We start from the raw sequence: 18,839 nt of genomic DNA, 5'->3' as shown, positions 1-18,839 counted from the left end.
ATCCAGAGGCACTGTCCCGATGTCCATGCGATGTGGCGGAGCGTGTCAACCAAGACAGTCCTACAACATCCAGAGCCTTAAGGAACTCCGGGCGTATCTCATCCACCCCGGGGCCCTGCCACCAAGGAGTTTTTTGACCACCTCGGTGACTTCAGTCCCAGAGATGGGAGAGCCCACCTCAGAGTCCCCAGGCTCTGCTTCCTCATTGGAAGGCATGTTAGTGGGATTGAGGAGGTCTTGAAGTACTCCTCCCACCGACCCACAACGCGTCGAAGTCGAGGTCAGCAGCGCACCATCCCCACCATATACGGTGTTGACACTGCACTGCTTCCCTCCTGAGACGCCGGACGGTGGACCAGAATCTCCTCGAAGCCGTCCAAAGTCGCTCTCCATGGCTCTCCAAACTCCTCCCATGCCCGAAGTTTTGCCTCAGCAACAACCGCCGTTCGCTTGGCCTGCCGGTACCTATCAGCTGCCTCCAGAGACCCACAGGACAAAAAGTCCTATAGGACTCCTTCTTCAGCTTGACGGCATCCCTCACGCGGTGTCCACCAACGGGTTCGGGATTGCCGCCACGACAGGCACCGACCACCTTGCGGCCACAGCTCCGTCAGCCGCCTCAACAATAGAGGCACGGAACATGGCCCATTCGACTCAATGTCCCCACCTCCCTCGGGACGTGGTTGAAGTTCTGCCGGAGGTGGGAGTTGAAGCTACTTCTGACAGGGGACTCTGCCAGCCGTCCCGCAGACCCTCACAACACGCTTGGGCCTACCAGGTCTGACCGCATCTTCCCCACCATGCCGAAGCCAACTCACCACCAGGTGGTGATCAGTTGACAGCTCCGCCCCTCTCTTCACCCAGTGTCCAAGACATATGGCGCAAGTCCACGACCCACCACAAAGTCGATCATCGACCTGAGGCCTAGGGTGTCCTGGTGCCAAGTGCACATATGAACACCCTTATGCTTGAACATGGTGTTCGTTATGGACAATCCATGACGAGCACAGAAGTCCAATAACAAAACACCGCCGGGTTCAGATCGGGGCCATTCCTCCCAATCACGCCCTTCCAGGTCTCACTGTCATTGCCCACGTGAGCATTGAAGTCTCCCAGCAAAACGAGGGAATCCCCAGAAGGTATGCCCTCTAGCAACCCCTCCAGAGACTCCAAAAAGGGTGGATACTCCAAACTGCTGTTCGCATACGCACAAACAACAGTCAGGACCCTTCCCCACCCGAAGGAGGGAGGCCACCCTCTCGCCCACGGGGTAAACCCCAATGCACAGGCTCAGTGGGGGCAATAAGTATGCCCACACCTGCTCGGCCTCTCACCGGGGGCAACTCCAGAGTGGTAGAGAGTCCAGCCCCTCTCAAGAAGATTGGTTCCAGAGTCCAAGCTGTGCGTCGAGGTGAGTCCGACTATATCTAGCGGAACCTCTCGACCTCGCACTAGCTCAGGCTCCTTCCCCTTCAGAGAGGTGACATTCCACGTCCCAAGAGCCAGTTTCTGTAGCCGAGGATCAGACCGCCAAGGTCCCGCCCGCCACCACCCAACTCACACTGCACCCAACCTCCTTGGCCCCTCCCATAGGTGGTGAGCCCATGGGGAGGAGGACCTGCGTTACCTCTTCGGGCTGTGCCCGGCCGAGCCCCATGGGTGCAGGCCCGGCCACCAGGCGCTCGCCATCGAGCCCCACCTCCCGGCCTGGCTCCAGAGGGGGCCCCGGTGACCCGCGTCCGGGCAAGGGAAAACATCGTCCCAGGTTTTATTCTTCATTGGAGGTTTATTGAACCGCTCTTTGTCTCATCCCTCACCTAGGACCAGTTTGCCTTGGGTGGCCCTACCAGGGGCATAAAGCCCCGGACAACATAGCTCCTAGGATCATTGGGACACGCAAACCCCTCCACCACGATAAGGTGACGGTTCAAGGAGGAGAACCTGGAACTTAACTCTTTAAATTATGATTGCAGAACTGACAGACTACTCTTAATACACTACTGGTCAAAAATTTTTAACATCTGACTTTTTATTGAAATTCACATAGTTTAATGTCTTAAATGTTTCATGAAGTCAAGGCATAGAAGGAATAAGTAGTGGAAAATAATAAAAACTTTAGGGATCCTTAAGCGTACAAAATTATATTCAATTTTTTAATTCATCAAAGTAGCCATGATTTGTCAGCCAAGTTGTGGTAACCCTTCTGATTCAAAATGCCGGTCACTCTGCCTCCAGCAACTTGATGGCATATAAACATCCTGTGTAATGAATCGAAGATTTAAAATTTTGACTCATCGATCTATAAGACTTTCTGCCAATCTACAGTAGTCCACAGCCGGTATTTTAAATCCTGATTTTGTCCTTTAAGGATTGGCACCGGCAGTACAGTAGAAACTTTTTTTGACTAGTGTTAAGCTGTACTTGAAAGTTGTGAGTCTGCTAAATCTTATCAGAGTTTCTTCCATTTTCCAATTGCCTTTGGATTGTGTAGGACACTACTCACTAACACTTGCAAATTTTTTTTTTTTTGGCTATTTCTCTAAATGACAGGCCTACATTTCTAAGAAGAATAATGTTCTGTGTAATTTCATTTGTTAATTGCCATTTTCTTGCCATTATTGCAGGAATTTACAGCTTTCTATGTTGTAATATTGTCCAAGTGTTCCTTCAGAGGATTTATTCACACAGTCTGTTCCAAATCCTCTTTAACACTAGAATTACCAGAGCCTACGAAAAAACTCGTAATTCCGTCCCACCTTAAATTGCTTCTTAAATCCCTTCACACCTCTCCAGCAGCGTCATTTGTCTTCTAAATGTGCTGATAAAGAGAAGCTAGGAGCAGCCGGCTATTCCATCCCCCCACCAATTTAGAACGTGCACGAACTTCTCCCAGATCATGCCTTGATTGAGTATCTGGGAGTGAAGTGAAGTTTTAGAGTGGAAATAATAGATCGTTATTTGGAACACACGCATTTCATGTCTGTTCCGTTTCTACAGTAATCTGTGTAAACACATTGTTAAAACAGAAACGTTTTTTATATTCTAGTAGTAGATGACAAAGTGTAGGCATAAACTATATAATGTATGAAGCCTGAAGTCCAAGTAGCAAAGAAACATTTTCACAAGAATAACACAATAATTGCACTTTTATTCAAAAATATAACTGCAGAAACAAAAAGCCGCCTTAACATGCGAAATTGACAGCTGTTTATTGCAACTTCCTTCGTGGTTCAATAGAATCAGTTCCTGCTTGGGAATCAAAAGGTCATGAGTTCGATCCTACGCCGCTCCGTTTTGAGAAGTAAACTGCTGTTAGTCTTACAAAGTTAGAATAAAAGCATACATTTTATTTCAGTCTGTAACAACCGGTGCAATTTATGATCCTTGTAAAGGTTAGCTTTTTTTTTTATTCACTTTTCATTCTCTCAGTCGCGTTCAGAATTAATCCATACAACCCCATCTGACACGGCTGTTTTCACTAAAGACCCGCTATAGCTCTGCAGTGTACCACGATGCATACTAATGATCCCCCAACCGGGTTCTGACACACAGACGCTGGCGAAGCTGCCTTCTTCGTATCTCACCGTCACTTGATTTTCTTTTTATTCAGTTTTATTGAGTGTTCCTGCCAGTCCCCGCATGTTGCTGTATGCTGTTTCTTTTGTACTCCAGGACATGCAGAATAAAGAATGGTAAAGAGGAGTAACTTCGGCGCTATATGCAATCATCAGACACTCCCCATCTGCCCGTGTCGTTCAAACACAGGAACATATATTGGTGTAAAAGCATAACAAAAGTGCACTTTTATTCAAGTGCACTTTTTCCATCGCCTTTTCCTGTAATAAGCAATGTACACACTTCTCTCTATGCTGTGGTTTCTATTACACACCTGAAAGAAAGAGACAATATATATGAAAATATAATCGCACTAATGCAATATTATTTGAAAACGAACAGCGTCAGATCGGGTGTGAATTTATGCTGGAACTGGAAATTCTCTGATGCGGGACCTTCCACCAGGGAGGAAAGTACAGTGTCAGGTGCTCATTCAGTGTAATAAGTACCATAGCACAGAGAGTTGTGTGCACGGCAACAAGTACACGTGTCGTAAATGTAGGAAGGACTGTCCTTGGGTGTGTGGGAACTGTTAATATTTGAATGTGATGATTTTATATAGCACGGAATGAAAATCAGCACTTCTTAGCATTGCACCATGCAAGCTGTCGTATCAATCGCCTACTGTAACTTGCTTTCTTTTTTCTTCGGTTATACAGGTAGTCTTGAATAAAAATTGCGAAATGAAGTGCCTGCGTGCACTTTTCGTGGCATTACACGTGTATTTTTTGAGCATTCCCGTTTGAGCATGCTCAAACACAGGAACATAAGTTGGTGTAAAAGTATAACAAAACAACGGGCAGATGGGGAGTGTCTAATGATTGCATATAGCGCCGAAGTTACTGCTCTTTACCATTCTCTCCTCTGCATGTCCTGGAGTACAACCGATCCACAGAACCGATCCACAAAACTTTGAGCCCTAAATACTGCCTTTTTGTATCTGGCGTCTCCTCTTCATATCTCGTTAGGACCTCATAGGAAGAGGAGACACCCTGCCCGACAGGTGCAGTCAACTTTCACATAATGGCTCAGGTCCCCATTACCTGGCCATCTGCAATCCTGGGGCACCACGCTGAGCCGCTTACGCACCCTGCCGCCTGTCCCTCATTGTCTACGGGAGACATTGAATGTTGGGCCACTTCTACTCCCCAGCAATCACTTAGTAAAAGCGCCCTTTCTTCCCCCTCAGGCTCCTGCAGCCCTAAAGTTCATTCCCGGCCACCTGCTTCTCGCTCTTTGCAGCACAGGCACTTTCACTTGTTCTCCCACTCATCTCTCTTTCTCCCTGGACAGTCTGTTTTTCCTCCTTTCGTCTTTTTTTTTTTCTTTTTTCTGTGTAAACATGCCCACCCACAGAGATCAGCTATTTTATTTATTTAAAAACTGAGCACTAAAATGTTAAACTGCGGACCTGCTTTACCACATGTAGAACTCAATTTATAGTACATCATGCAATACATATGTCAGTGTTATATGCTGTTTGGTGTGGAAATCATTTAAGTAGTGGTAATGTTGTAATGCACAATCTGTTGAACTGACAAATGCAATTAATTTTTTTAGTAAAAATGTTTGTGATGCACTGTCTTTTGGAATGACAGAGACATAGCAACAGGACGACAATATAGCGGGTTCTTAACTCAGGTTAATGATCAGCTGCCGATAAACATGCAGACAAAACCACAAAGCCATTGAAAATTTGGCAAAGTCCATACTGTTCAGTACTGTTCCTCTCACTGTTGGTAACAGCAGCTATGTGCATCAAATCTAGTTCACTTTGTTTGAAAATTTTAAACATGGACATCTCCACCAGAAAATTAGTTGGAATTCAATTTGGTTTCTTTGTGCTTCATATCAGCAGAATTGCCATAACTTGATATCAACTTTACCTGAGACCCACCTGTATCGTCTGTGCATTTTGTAGTTTACTTCAAAGTTTTTCGGGGCGGTTCGTAGGGCAGTTTTATACACAATTTACATTACATTTCTATTAAGTTATATCGTAGTAGAAATTATACAGCTTACCATAATGCAGAATCAGTGGGAGAGCAGAGCTTGTTTTTCTGCAACCGCTATACCACAATTAGCATTATAAATGCAAGTTGCAGTTTTATTTTTTATGTATATACAGTCATATGAAAAAGTTTGGGAACCCCTCTCAGCCTGCAATAATAATTTACTTGCAAAAAAAAAATTAACAGTGGTATGTCTTTCATTTCCTAAGAATATCTGAGTACAGGGGTGTTTTCCCGAAACAAAGATTTTTAGTGAAGCAGTATTTAGTAGTTTGAAATTAAATCAAATGTGAAAAACTGGCTGTGCAAAAATTTGGGTACCCTTGTAATTTTGCTGATTTTTGAATGCATGTAGCTGCTCAATACTGATTACTTGCAACACCAAATTGGTTGGATAAGCTCATTAAGCCTTGAACTTCATACACAGATGTGTGTCCAATCATGAGAAACGGTATTTAAGGTGGTCAATTACAAGTTGTGCTTCTCGTTGACTCTCCTGTAAAGAGTGACAGCATGGGATCCTCAAAGCAACTCTCAAAAGATCTCAAAACAAAGATTGTTCAGAATCATGGTTTAGGGGAAGGCTACAAAAAGGTATCTCAGAGGTTTAAACTGTCAGTTTCAACTGGAAGGAGTGTAATCAGGAAATGGAAGGCCACAGGCCACAGTTGCCTTTAAAATGATACATTTACTCGGATTAAACGTTTGATCTGTCATCTACGTTCTATTACAAATAAAATATTGACATTTGCCATCTGCACATCATTGCATTCAGTTTTTATTCACAATTTGTTTAGTGTCCCAACTTTTTTGGAATCCGGTTTGTACAATTCAGCTCAATTTGCACAAAGAACATCTGTATGGCAGGGTGATGATAAAGATGCCCTTTCTGCACTCGCGCCACAAACCGTGTCACTTGTTGTATGCAAATACTCACTTAGACAAGCCAGCTTCATTTTGGAACAATGTGCTTTGAACTGATGAGATAAAAATTGAGTTATTTGGTCATAACAAAAAACACTTTGCGTGGCGAAAGAACAACACCGCATTCCAAGAAAAACACCTGCTACCCACTGTCAAATTTGGTGGAGGCTCCATCATGCTGTGTGGCTAGTTCCAGGACTGGGACCCTTGTTAAAGTCGAGGGTTGGATGAATTCAACCCAATATCAACAATTTCTTCAGGATAATGTTCAAGCATCAGTCACAAAGTTGAAGTTACTCAGGGGTTGGATATTCCAACAAGACAATGACCCAAAACACAGTTCGAAATCTACAAAGGCATTCATGCAGAAGGAGAAGTACAATGTTCTGGAATGGCCGTCACAGTACCCCAATTATCAAATCTATGGGATGATTTGGAGCAGGCTGTCCGTGTTCGGCAGCCATCATATTTAACTGAACTGGAGAGATTTTGTATGGAAGAATGGTCAAAAATACTTCCATCCAGAATCCAGGCACTCATCAAAGGCTATAGGAGGTGTCTAGAGGCTGTTATGTTTGCAAAAGGAGGCTCAGCTAAATATTGATTTAATATCTCTGTTTGGGTGCCCAAATTTATGCACCTGTCTAATATTATGTTGCATATTTTCTGTTAATCCAATAAACTTAATTTCACTGCTGAAATACTACTGTTTCCATAAGGCATGCCATATATTAAAAGGAAGTTGCTACTTTGAAAGCTCAGCCAATGATAAACTAAAATTTAAAGAATTAAGAGGCGTTCCCAAACTTTTTCATTTGACTGTAGATTAGCTTGAAGCAAGGTCCATATTAATGCAATTTGCAATATGCTGGATCAGTTGGTATAGATATCACCAAGTTGCACTTGTTTTGTTTTATTTGTATTTGGTGAATACTGTGTAATGTACCTGGGCTTGAAGTCTTGAAGTAATAGTAATATTACTGGAAGTTGCACTATTTATTTTATAATTATTTTTAGTTTAAATATTATGCAGTTTAATGATGGTAAAGTTGTTTAAAAAGTCAACTTTTAACATGTCAGTGGACAGAGATTAACAGAACATTAACAAAGTGTTGTTGGATTACAAAAAAATTTACTATTCCGTTTCTAAGACATATTCAGTGCAATACAACTTTTGACGAGCATCTCTGGATATTTTACTAAGACCAAATGCCTCTTTGGATGGTTGAAAATATGTTGTCAAAATTGTAGTTTAAGTTGTTTGCAAAATTTTTTCAATGAAAAGGTTCTATATTTTGACTGCAACAGTCATGCAATGTGATTCCTTCTCTTCATTAGTGTCACCCACTTGAAAACTATCACTTTATGGAGCCATGTAAACCTGTATTAATACTTGTGTGCACATTAAAATGTTTTTTGTGTTTTTTTTTGTACAATGTACAATTCTCATGACAGTGGAATAGGTTATTCTCGGCCAGTCTACTGTAGTAATTGCAGTGGAAAATGTGGTTAACATCCACCCATGCATGGGAAGAAAATACCATTGAATACCGTGAAACTGGTATCATTTTGAAAAATACCGTGATATAGAATTAGATCATACCGCCCAGTACTAGAATAGGACCTGTAAATATATTTCCAGGTAATTAATGGAAGTCATTAGTAAATATAATACATTTTCCTTCAGTTTCTATAAGACTCAATCCAGTTTTGTTTAGAATTATCCATTGTAGGCATTAAGGCTGAATGATTAATTGATTTCAAATCGAAATAATGATTTGAAAAAATACGATTAGGAAATCACAAAAGACTGCAATTTGGGATATATATTATGCAACATGTCTGACCAATAGCGCTATAATTTAATTATTTGTTTTTTTTTTAAACTTGAAACAAAAGCTGACATTCAGTTGTAAAAGAACAGTTTGTTTTACCCACACTAATTTCGGCATCGAGTTACTCCAGACATGCCATGCAAAGCTGTAGTACTTTGCAGATCTATTTTTACACTTCTTGTCCATAATCATCCTTTTCCTAATTTTGAGTGGTTAGCTTGTAGTTTTTTTTTTATTGTTTAGTTAAATTTACAACTAAGACCTCATTGTAACGTGTTCTTTTTTCAGCCACGCTGCTGTGAATCACAACTTAGACCTGTTGCTGTTTCAGTCAGGCTGACAGGGCCAGCCATTAATCATTTTTTACTAAGGAAAAATATTACATATAAAATATACATATTGTATGTACTTGTAGCTTTCACAAACAACTGAATAGGTGTTTTTTTATTATTATTATTAATTCCCTTTTAGCGTGTTTGATAACATATATCCAAAAAGGTTAATCCGCGTGACCAGTAACTCGTTGTTATCTTCGGTTGGAGGTTGTCCATACTTCCAAAGTCACCAATGTGGGCTATTAATAATTACAAAGCATAGCACATCAGTTTAAAAAAAATACATTATAATTGCTTGATTATCCACTTGGTATTTCTCCAGAATTCCAATACTTTACAATTTTTTTTTTGTATAGCCCGAAATCACACAAGAGCTGCTGCAATTGACTAACAGGCACTGCCTCATGACAGCCCCCCAGCCTTGACTCTCTACAAACACAAGAAAAGAATCCCAAAAATAAAACCCTTGTAGGGAAAAAATGGAAGAAACCCTGGGAAAGGCAGTTCAAAGAGAGACGACTTTCCAGGTAGATTGGGCGTGCAGTGGGTGTCAAAAAGAAGGGGGTCAATACAATGCAGTACAATACACAGAACAGAACAAATCCTCAATACAGTATGAAAATTAAAATTTGAGAAATATGGAGTAGAATTTAACAGTAGATATCACATAATATGATTTGTATTTGTCTTAGAGTCCTGGAGACCTCATTCATCAAGCTACCTCCCCCATTTGGCCATTCCACAGCTGAAATAGTGCCAATCTGATAAAAGGACCCCTGTTTCCTACGATTCTTGCGATCCTCCATCAGGGATGACTTTACCTTAGGCAGGCAAAACAACTTGGCAGGTGGACTGTGGCACCAAGTGTCACATTTAAGTACCAAGAAGAGAAACAGAATAGGTGAGGGTTAGTATCAGATTATAGCTATTATGTTACTTATGTTTTAGTGGTATTGACTAACAACAGAGATACAGTCTGTACAGTTAATCAGCAGCTGTAGTCAGGATATGCTAAACTGAAGTAGTGAGTCTTCAGCCGGGATTTAAAAAAATGTGGTAACCATGTTGGCATCAGAATTCAGCTGTCAAATGGTATAAGTGAAGGCACCAAACAGAGCCAGACTGAATAACATGCAGGGTTCAATCACTTATAGATGACGTAAATGACCTGGATATTGACAGTCCTAAACATGTTGTACCAAGGGATCTTCATTCGGGGCAACTTTTTTTGCTTTGCTTTTTTTTTTTGTGCTTAGCTTTGTGTGGATATGTTTAACACAGTTGCTGCATTGTCTTTTTTGCGTTATAGGTACTAGCGTCTAGCTTGATGATACACTGTTCTGATGTCCATTGTATTTTTAATATTGTCAGTAGCACTCGATTAGTATTCTCAAGCCTGCAATGCGTTTATTGACCGGCTTTATTTTGGAGGCCTCGGCTTAATGTTGTTGTTCAGTAAACTCTGCTGTATGGTGTTTCTGCATGAGGTCTTCTCTGGTGATGTGAGCTTGTCTGCTGCTCAATGTGACACTGACCTTTCGTTAAAAATCAACTCTTTAAACTAACACTTGGTTGATTAGCATGTCAGCACCTCTGCTCATATTTATTTTGAAATCAGTGCTTTGTTAAAATGGTGCCATAGTGTTCAATTTATTTAAAGTCAGAAATTCATATTGACTAGTGGCCACACCCAGAATTGGAAAGATCTGCCTTACAATTTGGTCAGGGTGATTTTTTTCTGCCACAGCTGTACTCAGAGCAATTTTTCAACTTTTCTCCAATGAGATAAAGTATCCTAACTGTTGTTAAATGTGGTAATCAGTTGTGTTGATGGTTCCCTTTTTTAGGGTGATCCTGCTTGGGATTTTGATAGCTCTTAGAGTACCACAAGGGGTTTATTTTTGTTCTGCCTGCTACTGCAGCCGTAATAGTAAAGTATAAAAAAAATAGAAACTTACATGTAATGCACAGCATCGTTAACTTAAGCAGTCACAGGTCAGCGTTCATGTCTGAAACCAGCAAAGGTTGACATGCTGGTTTTCTTGACAGACAATCTGAAAAGACCACAATGAGTGTTGAGAAGAAATAGAGATGCAAGGGAAACAAGTATTTTGCAAGGTTTCTGTTTGGAGTAATTGTAAGATTTTAGTTGTTCAGCACTGTGTTCTTTAGTGGCAGCCTTTGTGAAAGAAATTTTAAAAGTTAAATGCTGGTTATCTGCAAATAAGTGTTATTTGAATGTACAATATTTAAATATTGTGTAACATTTGTTATGGCTGTTCGTTGATCCAAAGATGACACTGTCCATCCATTTGTCCATCTCCATCAATCCCCCACCTGGGTGTACTCTAGTAGGAGACCAGGCCAATTTGGAAAAGGCAGACCCAGGGGGCATGATTGGCAAGGAAATTGCCCACCATGCGCAGTGGGTTGGTTTTGAAGGTGAAGTCTTGCCATGAAACACTACAAGTAGTGCTTCCAGCATCTTTTTGGTCCACTTTGAGGTCAGGATCCTTCATCGATACAGGACCATCTGGAGAAATAGAGACTCATCCATGTGGATAACATGCTCAGTCCAGTGGAGGGCTCGGTTGAGCAGCATGGCTTCAGTGCTAGTTAATGAGCAGCATTCCAGAATTTTATTCTGTGGATCCCTGTCCTCCCAAATGATGCCCAGAATGTTCTGAAGGCAGCGGATGTAGAATGCTTCTAGTGAGCTGATTTGCTTGCAGTAGAAGGTCCAGGATTTGCATCCATAAAAGAGTGTTGATCTACATACCATGTGATATTCCACAATATTTGCCATGTAGAAATTTTGGTTACTGAATCATGATGTGTTTTCATGGAGGATACAGATACCCACCTTGTAGCATTGGAGCTCTGAGACTGTGAAGGCTGTTCTCCACGGTGGTAGAATCCATGAGTATGTAGACCTTCCAAGAAGATAGGATAAAAGATTTTGTAGTTTTTCAACTGCATGTAAAGAGGTGTCTCGCCAGGTGTGGTTTCCTGACCAAGTACAGGTGGAACAAATTTTTTTTTTTTAAGGACACCTTTTATTGTCCCCTTCCTATCAGGAGTAGGTAGTGTTATCCTTGGAAAAAGGCTGCCTAGTCACTGGCAGCACAGAGACAAACCACTTGTCTTTGGTTTGCTTCTGAACGGCCATCACAGCAAAGTGCCAGACGTGCAGGTTCCATTCTAAGAACATACACCATTACCCAGTGCTTGTTCTCTTAGGCTGTTGCCCATCACCATACGATTTTGATGCAGGAGAAAGGATGAGGAAAATAGATGGAAGGAAGAAACAAAGGAGTTATTTATCGGTTGCAGTCAGGTTGCACAATCCTTAATCACATCGCTTCACTTCCTGTCAGAAATGAACATGGCAAACCAAGTGCAAGACGATTAGGTACAGCAAAAAGTTGCACCGCTTTGGATGGACCCATGTTATGAAATAAAATGAAAACAGTTTTTGTAATATACCATAATCCAGATTACAATATGTTAATGTCGGGTTGTAGAAGAGTTAAAGTAATAGTAACACAACTATGCACTGGGCTTTATTTTTACTTCAGAGAAGTACTTAATTATGACTATTGATTGTGAAATTGGAGATTTGAACTTGCTGTATTTTTTTTCATTACAATTTAAATTTTAGTAGTCAGAGTCTGTACATTTTTTCCGACTCCAGGTACCCTTTAGAATTGTTTTGTCTGTGTTCCTATGGAATGTTAAGAAGCCTTCCACTAAGCACTCCTCATTGATTTGAGATTAATCTGAGGGCAGGGTGTCTCTGGCAGTCATAGATTTATATTACTGGTCATATATACCCTTTACACTTTGACCAATATGAAGCTGGTTATATCTTCCTACAAATATACCATTCTGGTTCAATATTAAATGGAGAAACACCTTGGCATAACTCCAGTTCAGCATAGCCATATACCCTCAAACCTTCCTGAATCCTGCCCTTTGTATCGACGGAATGACAACTGTTTTTTTCAGTCATGGGCTGTTCAGGGCAATAGGATCCTTTGTGACATTTATAATGACCTTGGATTTGAAACATTCCAATTACTCTTGTACAGGTTGTTTTATCCTCCTCCTTCCTTTTTCTATCTTCAAATCAGATCAGTCCCAAAGGTAAACTGGGTATATTTTCCATGCAGTCCCTTCTGCTTAAATGTTCCTGCTTGTTGTCTTCAAACTCTATTTTGGTATCAACAGTAATATGCAAGAATGTATAAGGTATTTGCCAAACCTCTAACCTTATTTTCATTCTGGCAGAGGGGTCTCCTTTCACCTTCCACTCATCTTGTGGAAAGCTTTCCTTAACAATATCTTGGCATCCTCCAATAAACCCAATTATCAGCATACACAATTTAAATTTGCATATTGCCTGTTCCTCACCCGTCATAAACGTCTTGCTATTCAGTTGGCTGCTGAACCAATCTGTCACTTGCATCCTGTAAACATATCTATATATCTATTTTTTCAGTTAATATTCCAATTTCCCTCACATTTATTCTCCCGGACCTGTCTTCTCTTACCCTGACTTCTTTCCAACGGAGTTTATTCCATCTGGGTGCCATCTCTGCTAAACAAGTTTTGCCTCTTGCTGGAAATCTTTTGACTCAGTTTCTGTAAATGTCTGGAAGTACTCTCTTTAAGTTAACCTTACCTGAACTTGAACTTTCAGTAGTTGCATATCAATGGATCATCTGGCAAGCTGCTGTGCACCAAGCCACCAATCTTAATCCTTAATTTTACTTTTTTTTATACACCTTATCTCCTCTGTGTCTGTGAGCCCTCTCTTGCCTGTCTATGTTGGCATTAGTTAGTAGTTTTAATCCTATACAGAACCTCCTTTGCAGGCCAATGGGGGGGAGGGGGGCGAACGGAGGTGGTTAAATGGGGTTTACAATCTGTAAAGAAGTTCTACCTATTTTCAGTGATTTGAATTGCATTTCCCACCTTCCGTCTACAATTTTAAGTTAATGTACAGGACAGTTAACAGAATAAGGACTACAAATTGTAGGAAGCTTGTCAATGAAAGTGTGAAACTAAACCAGTTTCATGAGAATAGTCAACAGGAATGTGTGCATATCACACATCTTTTGTACAAGAGCCAAATATTTAACTGATGATGTGTTAAATGAAAGATAAAACACTTTGTACATCATTTTTTTTTTAAGTCAAAAATGTTATGAGTTGGTGTTTATTGTTGCATACACTTTTTCAACTGTCACATCAAAGATTAACAAGTTTACATTTATTTTAGATACCACATCTGTTGCAGAAGCACACAATAACCCCAGTATTGGTGAAGGCAGTGTAGGAGGAATGACGGGGAGTTTGAGCACCAGTGGTAGCCACATGGACCGGATAGGTGCAATAAGAGACAACTTGAGTGAAACTGCTAGCACAATGGCATTAGCTGGGGCAAGTATAACGGGAAGCCTTTCAGGAAGCACCATGGTCAACTGTTATAACAGGTATGTTAAATCTATAAATGGTAGTTTTTGGTTAGTTTCTATATCATAATTTCTGTAGTAAGAGTTGCAGTATGAAAAAATCTTCTTAAAATATAAACTCTACTGCAGTCTTTTCAAATCAAATAATTGTACTCAATGATTTTCTGTAAAATTTGAATGCATATAATGTAAAAGCAGCAGTGATGCACAGTGCAGTTTACAGATGATCTCTTTAAGTTCCTCTCATGCAAGGTTGGCCTCTTCATTGTTGCCACATTCATCAAACATATGTGAAGAATTTCCTTACTTAGGTTAACAGTTGCAGTATCGGAGATGCACAACTCAAAGAAACCAATAAAAGTATATTGATATTCCAAATTAAATGTGTCACTGCATTAGCTAATTATGAAGTGCAAGGCATTGAGAATGTTAGGTAAATAGGATGCTTCAAGGATCCCTCTCTTTGGAGGGAAAGGGTGTGAAATGTAAAGCTCCCAGAGGGAAAGCTGAAGAGCAGACCCAGTGCAATGTTGGAAGGATTTATAATCTGTATAATATCTTATACACCCAATTGAGTCATGAACACTAGTTATTAGGAATAGGTATTTTGAGTAATTGTTTGGATTTCAGACTGTGATACACAGATGTCATTGAATAATATAAATAACTATAGCATAACACATCATATTCACTAAAGAGTAGCATTTAATCAGTAAATTTTACAGTACGTGGAAAGATCATAATGTAACAATTGTAAAAGTCTTTCTTTGGTAAGGGTAGAGGCAAAAATTATAAATGTCTTTTCGATTATCAAGTTGGTAATATGGTGATGATTTTGTATTGTCATAATTTTGCTATTTTTTTTTCCTGGGACAGATGTTGTTAGAGTAGCTATGAGACCAGGAACAGAAATATCCTCTGCTGCATGTGGAAATAAGATCATAAGCTTCATTTATTTTCATATGTAGTGACTGCCATTCATATATTAATTTGTTGTTGTCAAGTAAATTATGTGGTGTTTATGATCCACTAGCAATTATGCACAATTTTCTTCTTTCTAGTTAATTTTGTGGAATTGCCTGAATACAATTATTTTTATTTGTGATCAAAATTATTTGCCTCCCAAGATTAAAATTACTGCTAATTGCTTTTAGGTTGGAGGTCCAAGCGGATATACAAAAAGAACGCTACAGTCTCAGTGGTGAGTCTGGTACAGTGAGTTTGGGAACAATCAGTGATAATGCAAGTACCAAAGCCATGGCTGGATCCATTCTGAATTCTTATATCCCTGTGGACAGGTAAGATTAAAACAAATTTTAATTTTGAGTAATAGGGTTTTGATAAAAGTTTAGGAATTTTTCTATATAGATTTCTTACACTGACAAATTAATTCTCCTTGTTACATAAAGAGTAATGTTTTACAAGACACATCTGTGCTTTTCCAAAAACTCATACATACAGTATAATTGTCTTGTTTCTTGCCAAAAAAGAGTACAAAAGATTATTTCGGAATCCTTTTATTCAGTCGGATTCTGAAAAGTTTCACAGAGTTGTGCTATAATCTTTGCTACAGAACTTAAATTTTCTTGAAGACCTGGCTTCCTAATGCTTAATTGTTTAAACCTTTTTTAGTTTACTGTGACTATTTTATTGAAATGAACATTCATGCTAAAAGTATGCCCCCCATAGGATAAACAAGATATACAGTATCTTGACATGAATGGCTTTAATGATTAGTTTAGAAAGTACTGTAACAATTTAATGTTACACAAAGGAAATTTAGTTCCTTCTTTCTCACACAAATCTTAATGCTTTTGTTCATTTAAGCTCTATTTAAGCATTTTTCATTTTTCTTTTTTTGGACTGGCAGGGATGGAAATAGTGTGGAAGTACAAGTTGATATTGAGTCAAAACCTGGGAAACTTCGACATCATAGTGGGAGCAGTAGTGTAGATGATGGAAGCAATGTAAGCCGAACCAACATTGGATGCCCTTCTGCTGGCTTGCCTGAAAACAAGTGCACTACTACTAAATGGTCTACAACTACTAATGGAGGAACTAAATGCAAAGGAAAGCTGAGAAAGAAAGGGAGCACAAAGATAAATGAGACAAGAGAAGACATGGATGCCCAACTTTTAGAACAGCGAAGCACAAATTCCAGTGAATTTGATTCTCCCTCTTTAAGTGACAGCATACCTTCAGTAGCAGAATCCCATTCAAGTCATTTCTCAGAGTTCAGTTGCTCGGATATGGAAAGCATGAAAACCTCCTGCAGCCATGGATCTAGTGACTTCCATACACGTTTTGCCACTGTCAGTCCACTTCCTGAAGTGGAGAATGACCGGCTGGAAAATTGTCCCCCACAGAGTGCAGTGTCTGTGGTAACTGTGCCAGCTCAGGGAGTAGAGCTCTTGCAGTTAAGCTATATATCAGAAGAGAACATAATCAGAAATTTGACTGAAGGGCACACGCTTACAGATGAACTTCTAAAAGAAACCAACAACAACCATCACCAGCCTCCAGTTGCAGCAAATAGTTGTGTTCAGACAGAAATTTAATACCTTTAAGTGCTGCTAAAATTTCCCTCTTTAAAACCTTGTCACTAACAATCCTTGTTTAAAAAATGTCACATTGAAGGATAAATATGTCAGATATTTTATATTTTTATGGTAAGAGAAGTTATTTCTCCTTCCAGCTGCCTAATTTTAATTTTAAATATCTTGGTAACAGGGTATTGTAATTATTTAAAGTGTTTAAAACACACATTTATGAGAAGTCATACATATATAATCGTGATGCAGATTTTTTTTCTTTAATCAAGATGCAGGTCTTATTTTTCTTTTGAAAATGTTAAACAGTCACTGTGTACACTGATTAGAAATGGAACCTGAGTGCCACCGTTGAAAATAAAGAGCTCTGGCATATTTGGGGTAGAACTGAAATATTTCAGAGTAATTTTCAGGTGAGTTAATAAGCATTCTAAAAGGCTCTCTGCCAACAATTTGACTGGATCTTTTTTTTGATTAGCTATATATATTAGCTATACCTTTACCCCTTTTCTCCTCCATCCACTTTGTCTCAGTTGTGGTACATGCTACAAACAACATGTCATTCTAGAGAATCTTCTAGTTTAACATGTTAGGGACCAGATAATTTTATAATAAAATCTGTGAAATTTTTAAACTGAAACATCAAAGCTATATGTAAGACATGTTTGGTGTTTTAGAATATTGCTCTAGCTGCGAGGTTGAAGTAATTCTCCCTAGAACAACTGCAAAACATAACCACGGACAGCAAACCTTTCAGCACAAAGGCATTTTTTGCAAGGAGAGAAATGCAAAATCGACCTTTCTTTGTCTTCTTTGTGTGCCTTTGAAAACTTTTTTTTTTTTCGCACTGCAGGAATCGTGTCTTCAGATGTTTTACAGAATGTCTTTTTAACCATATTTTATGACCTGGATATTACTGCTATAGAAGTTGTATATACTCTGGTAGACATAATGGTTAAATGAGCTTTTGCCTACCAAAGACAACACTCAGGCTTTAGACAAGTATTATTACAATACATAAGTTAATCTTTTGTAGCACATTTTCAGTTGTGTGGTACTGAGTACTTAAAGCAAATTACTGATGCTGCACAATCTTAAAAGGCCACTATTTGCCAAACACTTTCCATCTGGATTTTCGTAATATTATTTATTGCTTTAATTCAACCAGAAATTGCCTATATACCTGCAGTGTTAATGTCACACAGTTACCAATTAAGCTTTATTTGGACATAATTTGGGAGTCCAAAGTGAGAAGTGGTTTATAGGCTTACTGGTTGGCGTTTTAAATTCTTACCATTATGGTGCTTTTGCTGAAATCTTGTTCTGCACTCCTAAAACTGCTGCAAGCCACATATTTTTTTCCCTTCTTTTTTTCTAATTGTTTCTTGTACCCTTTTCATGTCCCTCTTAAGCTTTGAACACTAGTGCCAGATTTGTTTGTAATTTTTTGCAAAAAGCTTAAAGTATTTGTATATTTGTTTGCTAATTTGCTCTGTAATATGTGTGTATATTTCATATTGGAGAATTAAAATTCCAGTTAATGGCTACAGTCTTCTGTACATAATAATTTTAATATGCATTACCTTGACATTAAGAAGCTATACCAAGCTATTTTTGGTTTAGTGTTTCAACTTTTTTTTTTGCTTAGTTGATCTGGAATTAAGAATTAATTACCTACGTCAACATTTTGGAAAAAGACAGTTTCGCATTTACACTAACAAGTCCACCTCAGTTTGAAATGTATTTTTGGGAACTTTATACCTTAGAAGCAAAAAATTCAAATTTTAAGCACAATTTTGAATGCTGAAACTTTTGCTAGCCTTACAAAGCGGTGTAACTTACAGTTTAAATCTCATTGATCATTTTTGAACCCACAGTGGAACTTTAGGAATGGTAACAGTGTCTTGCAACCCAAGCATAAACAATTTACTTGCTTTATTGAAGAGAATGCTATATTTTTTAACATTGTTACTTTGTAGGATGATGGGGCAGACTCACCATAAACTGCAGTCATGCATTCATGGATCATGTTTGGTTTTTTTTTCTTTTGTGAGAAATTTTATCAATGAATGTTGCTCCTAATCTAGTATTT

The 18,839-nt window shown here is 39.3% G+C and overlaps 1 protein-coding gene across 2 annotated transcripts in view; it reads left to right on the top strand.

Moving 5' to 3' along the window:
- Positions 1-18,296, top strand: part of rnf19a (ring finger protein 19A, RBR E3 ubiquitin protein ligase) — a 133,576-nt gene extending 115,280 nt beyond the window's left edge. For both annotated transcript variants that reach the window (XM_039737696.1, XM_039737695.1), the window contains exons 8-10: positions 14,006-14,219; positions 15,353-15,496; positions 16,069-18,296. In XM_039737696.1, the coding sequence (XP_039593630.1) occupies positions 14,006-14,219; positions 15,353-15,496; positions 16,069-16,756 (1,046 nt within the window). In that variant the 3' untranslated portion in view covers positions 16,757-18,296. The remainder of the gene's footprint in view (positions 1-14,005; positions 14,220-15,352; positions 15,497-16,068) is intronic.
- Positions 18,297-18,839: the final 543 nt, after the last annotated feature.

This window comes from Polypterus senegalus, chromosome 15 (genome assembly GCF_016835505.1).
Source record: "Polypterus senegalus isolate Bchr_013 chromosome 15, ASM1683550v1, whole genome shotgun sequence".
Classification (NCBI taxonomy): Eukaryota; Metazoa; Chordata; class Cladistia; order Polypteriformes; family Polypteridae; genus Polypterus; species Polypterus senegalus.
The sequence above is the reverse complement of the archived record's forward strand: the minus strand, read 5'-3'. Positions and strand labels throughout refer to the sequence as shown.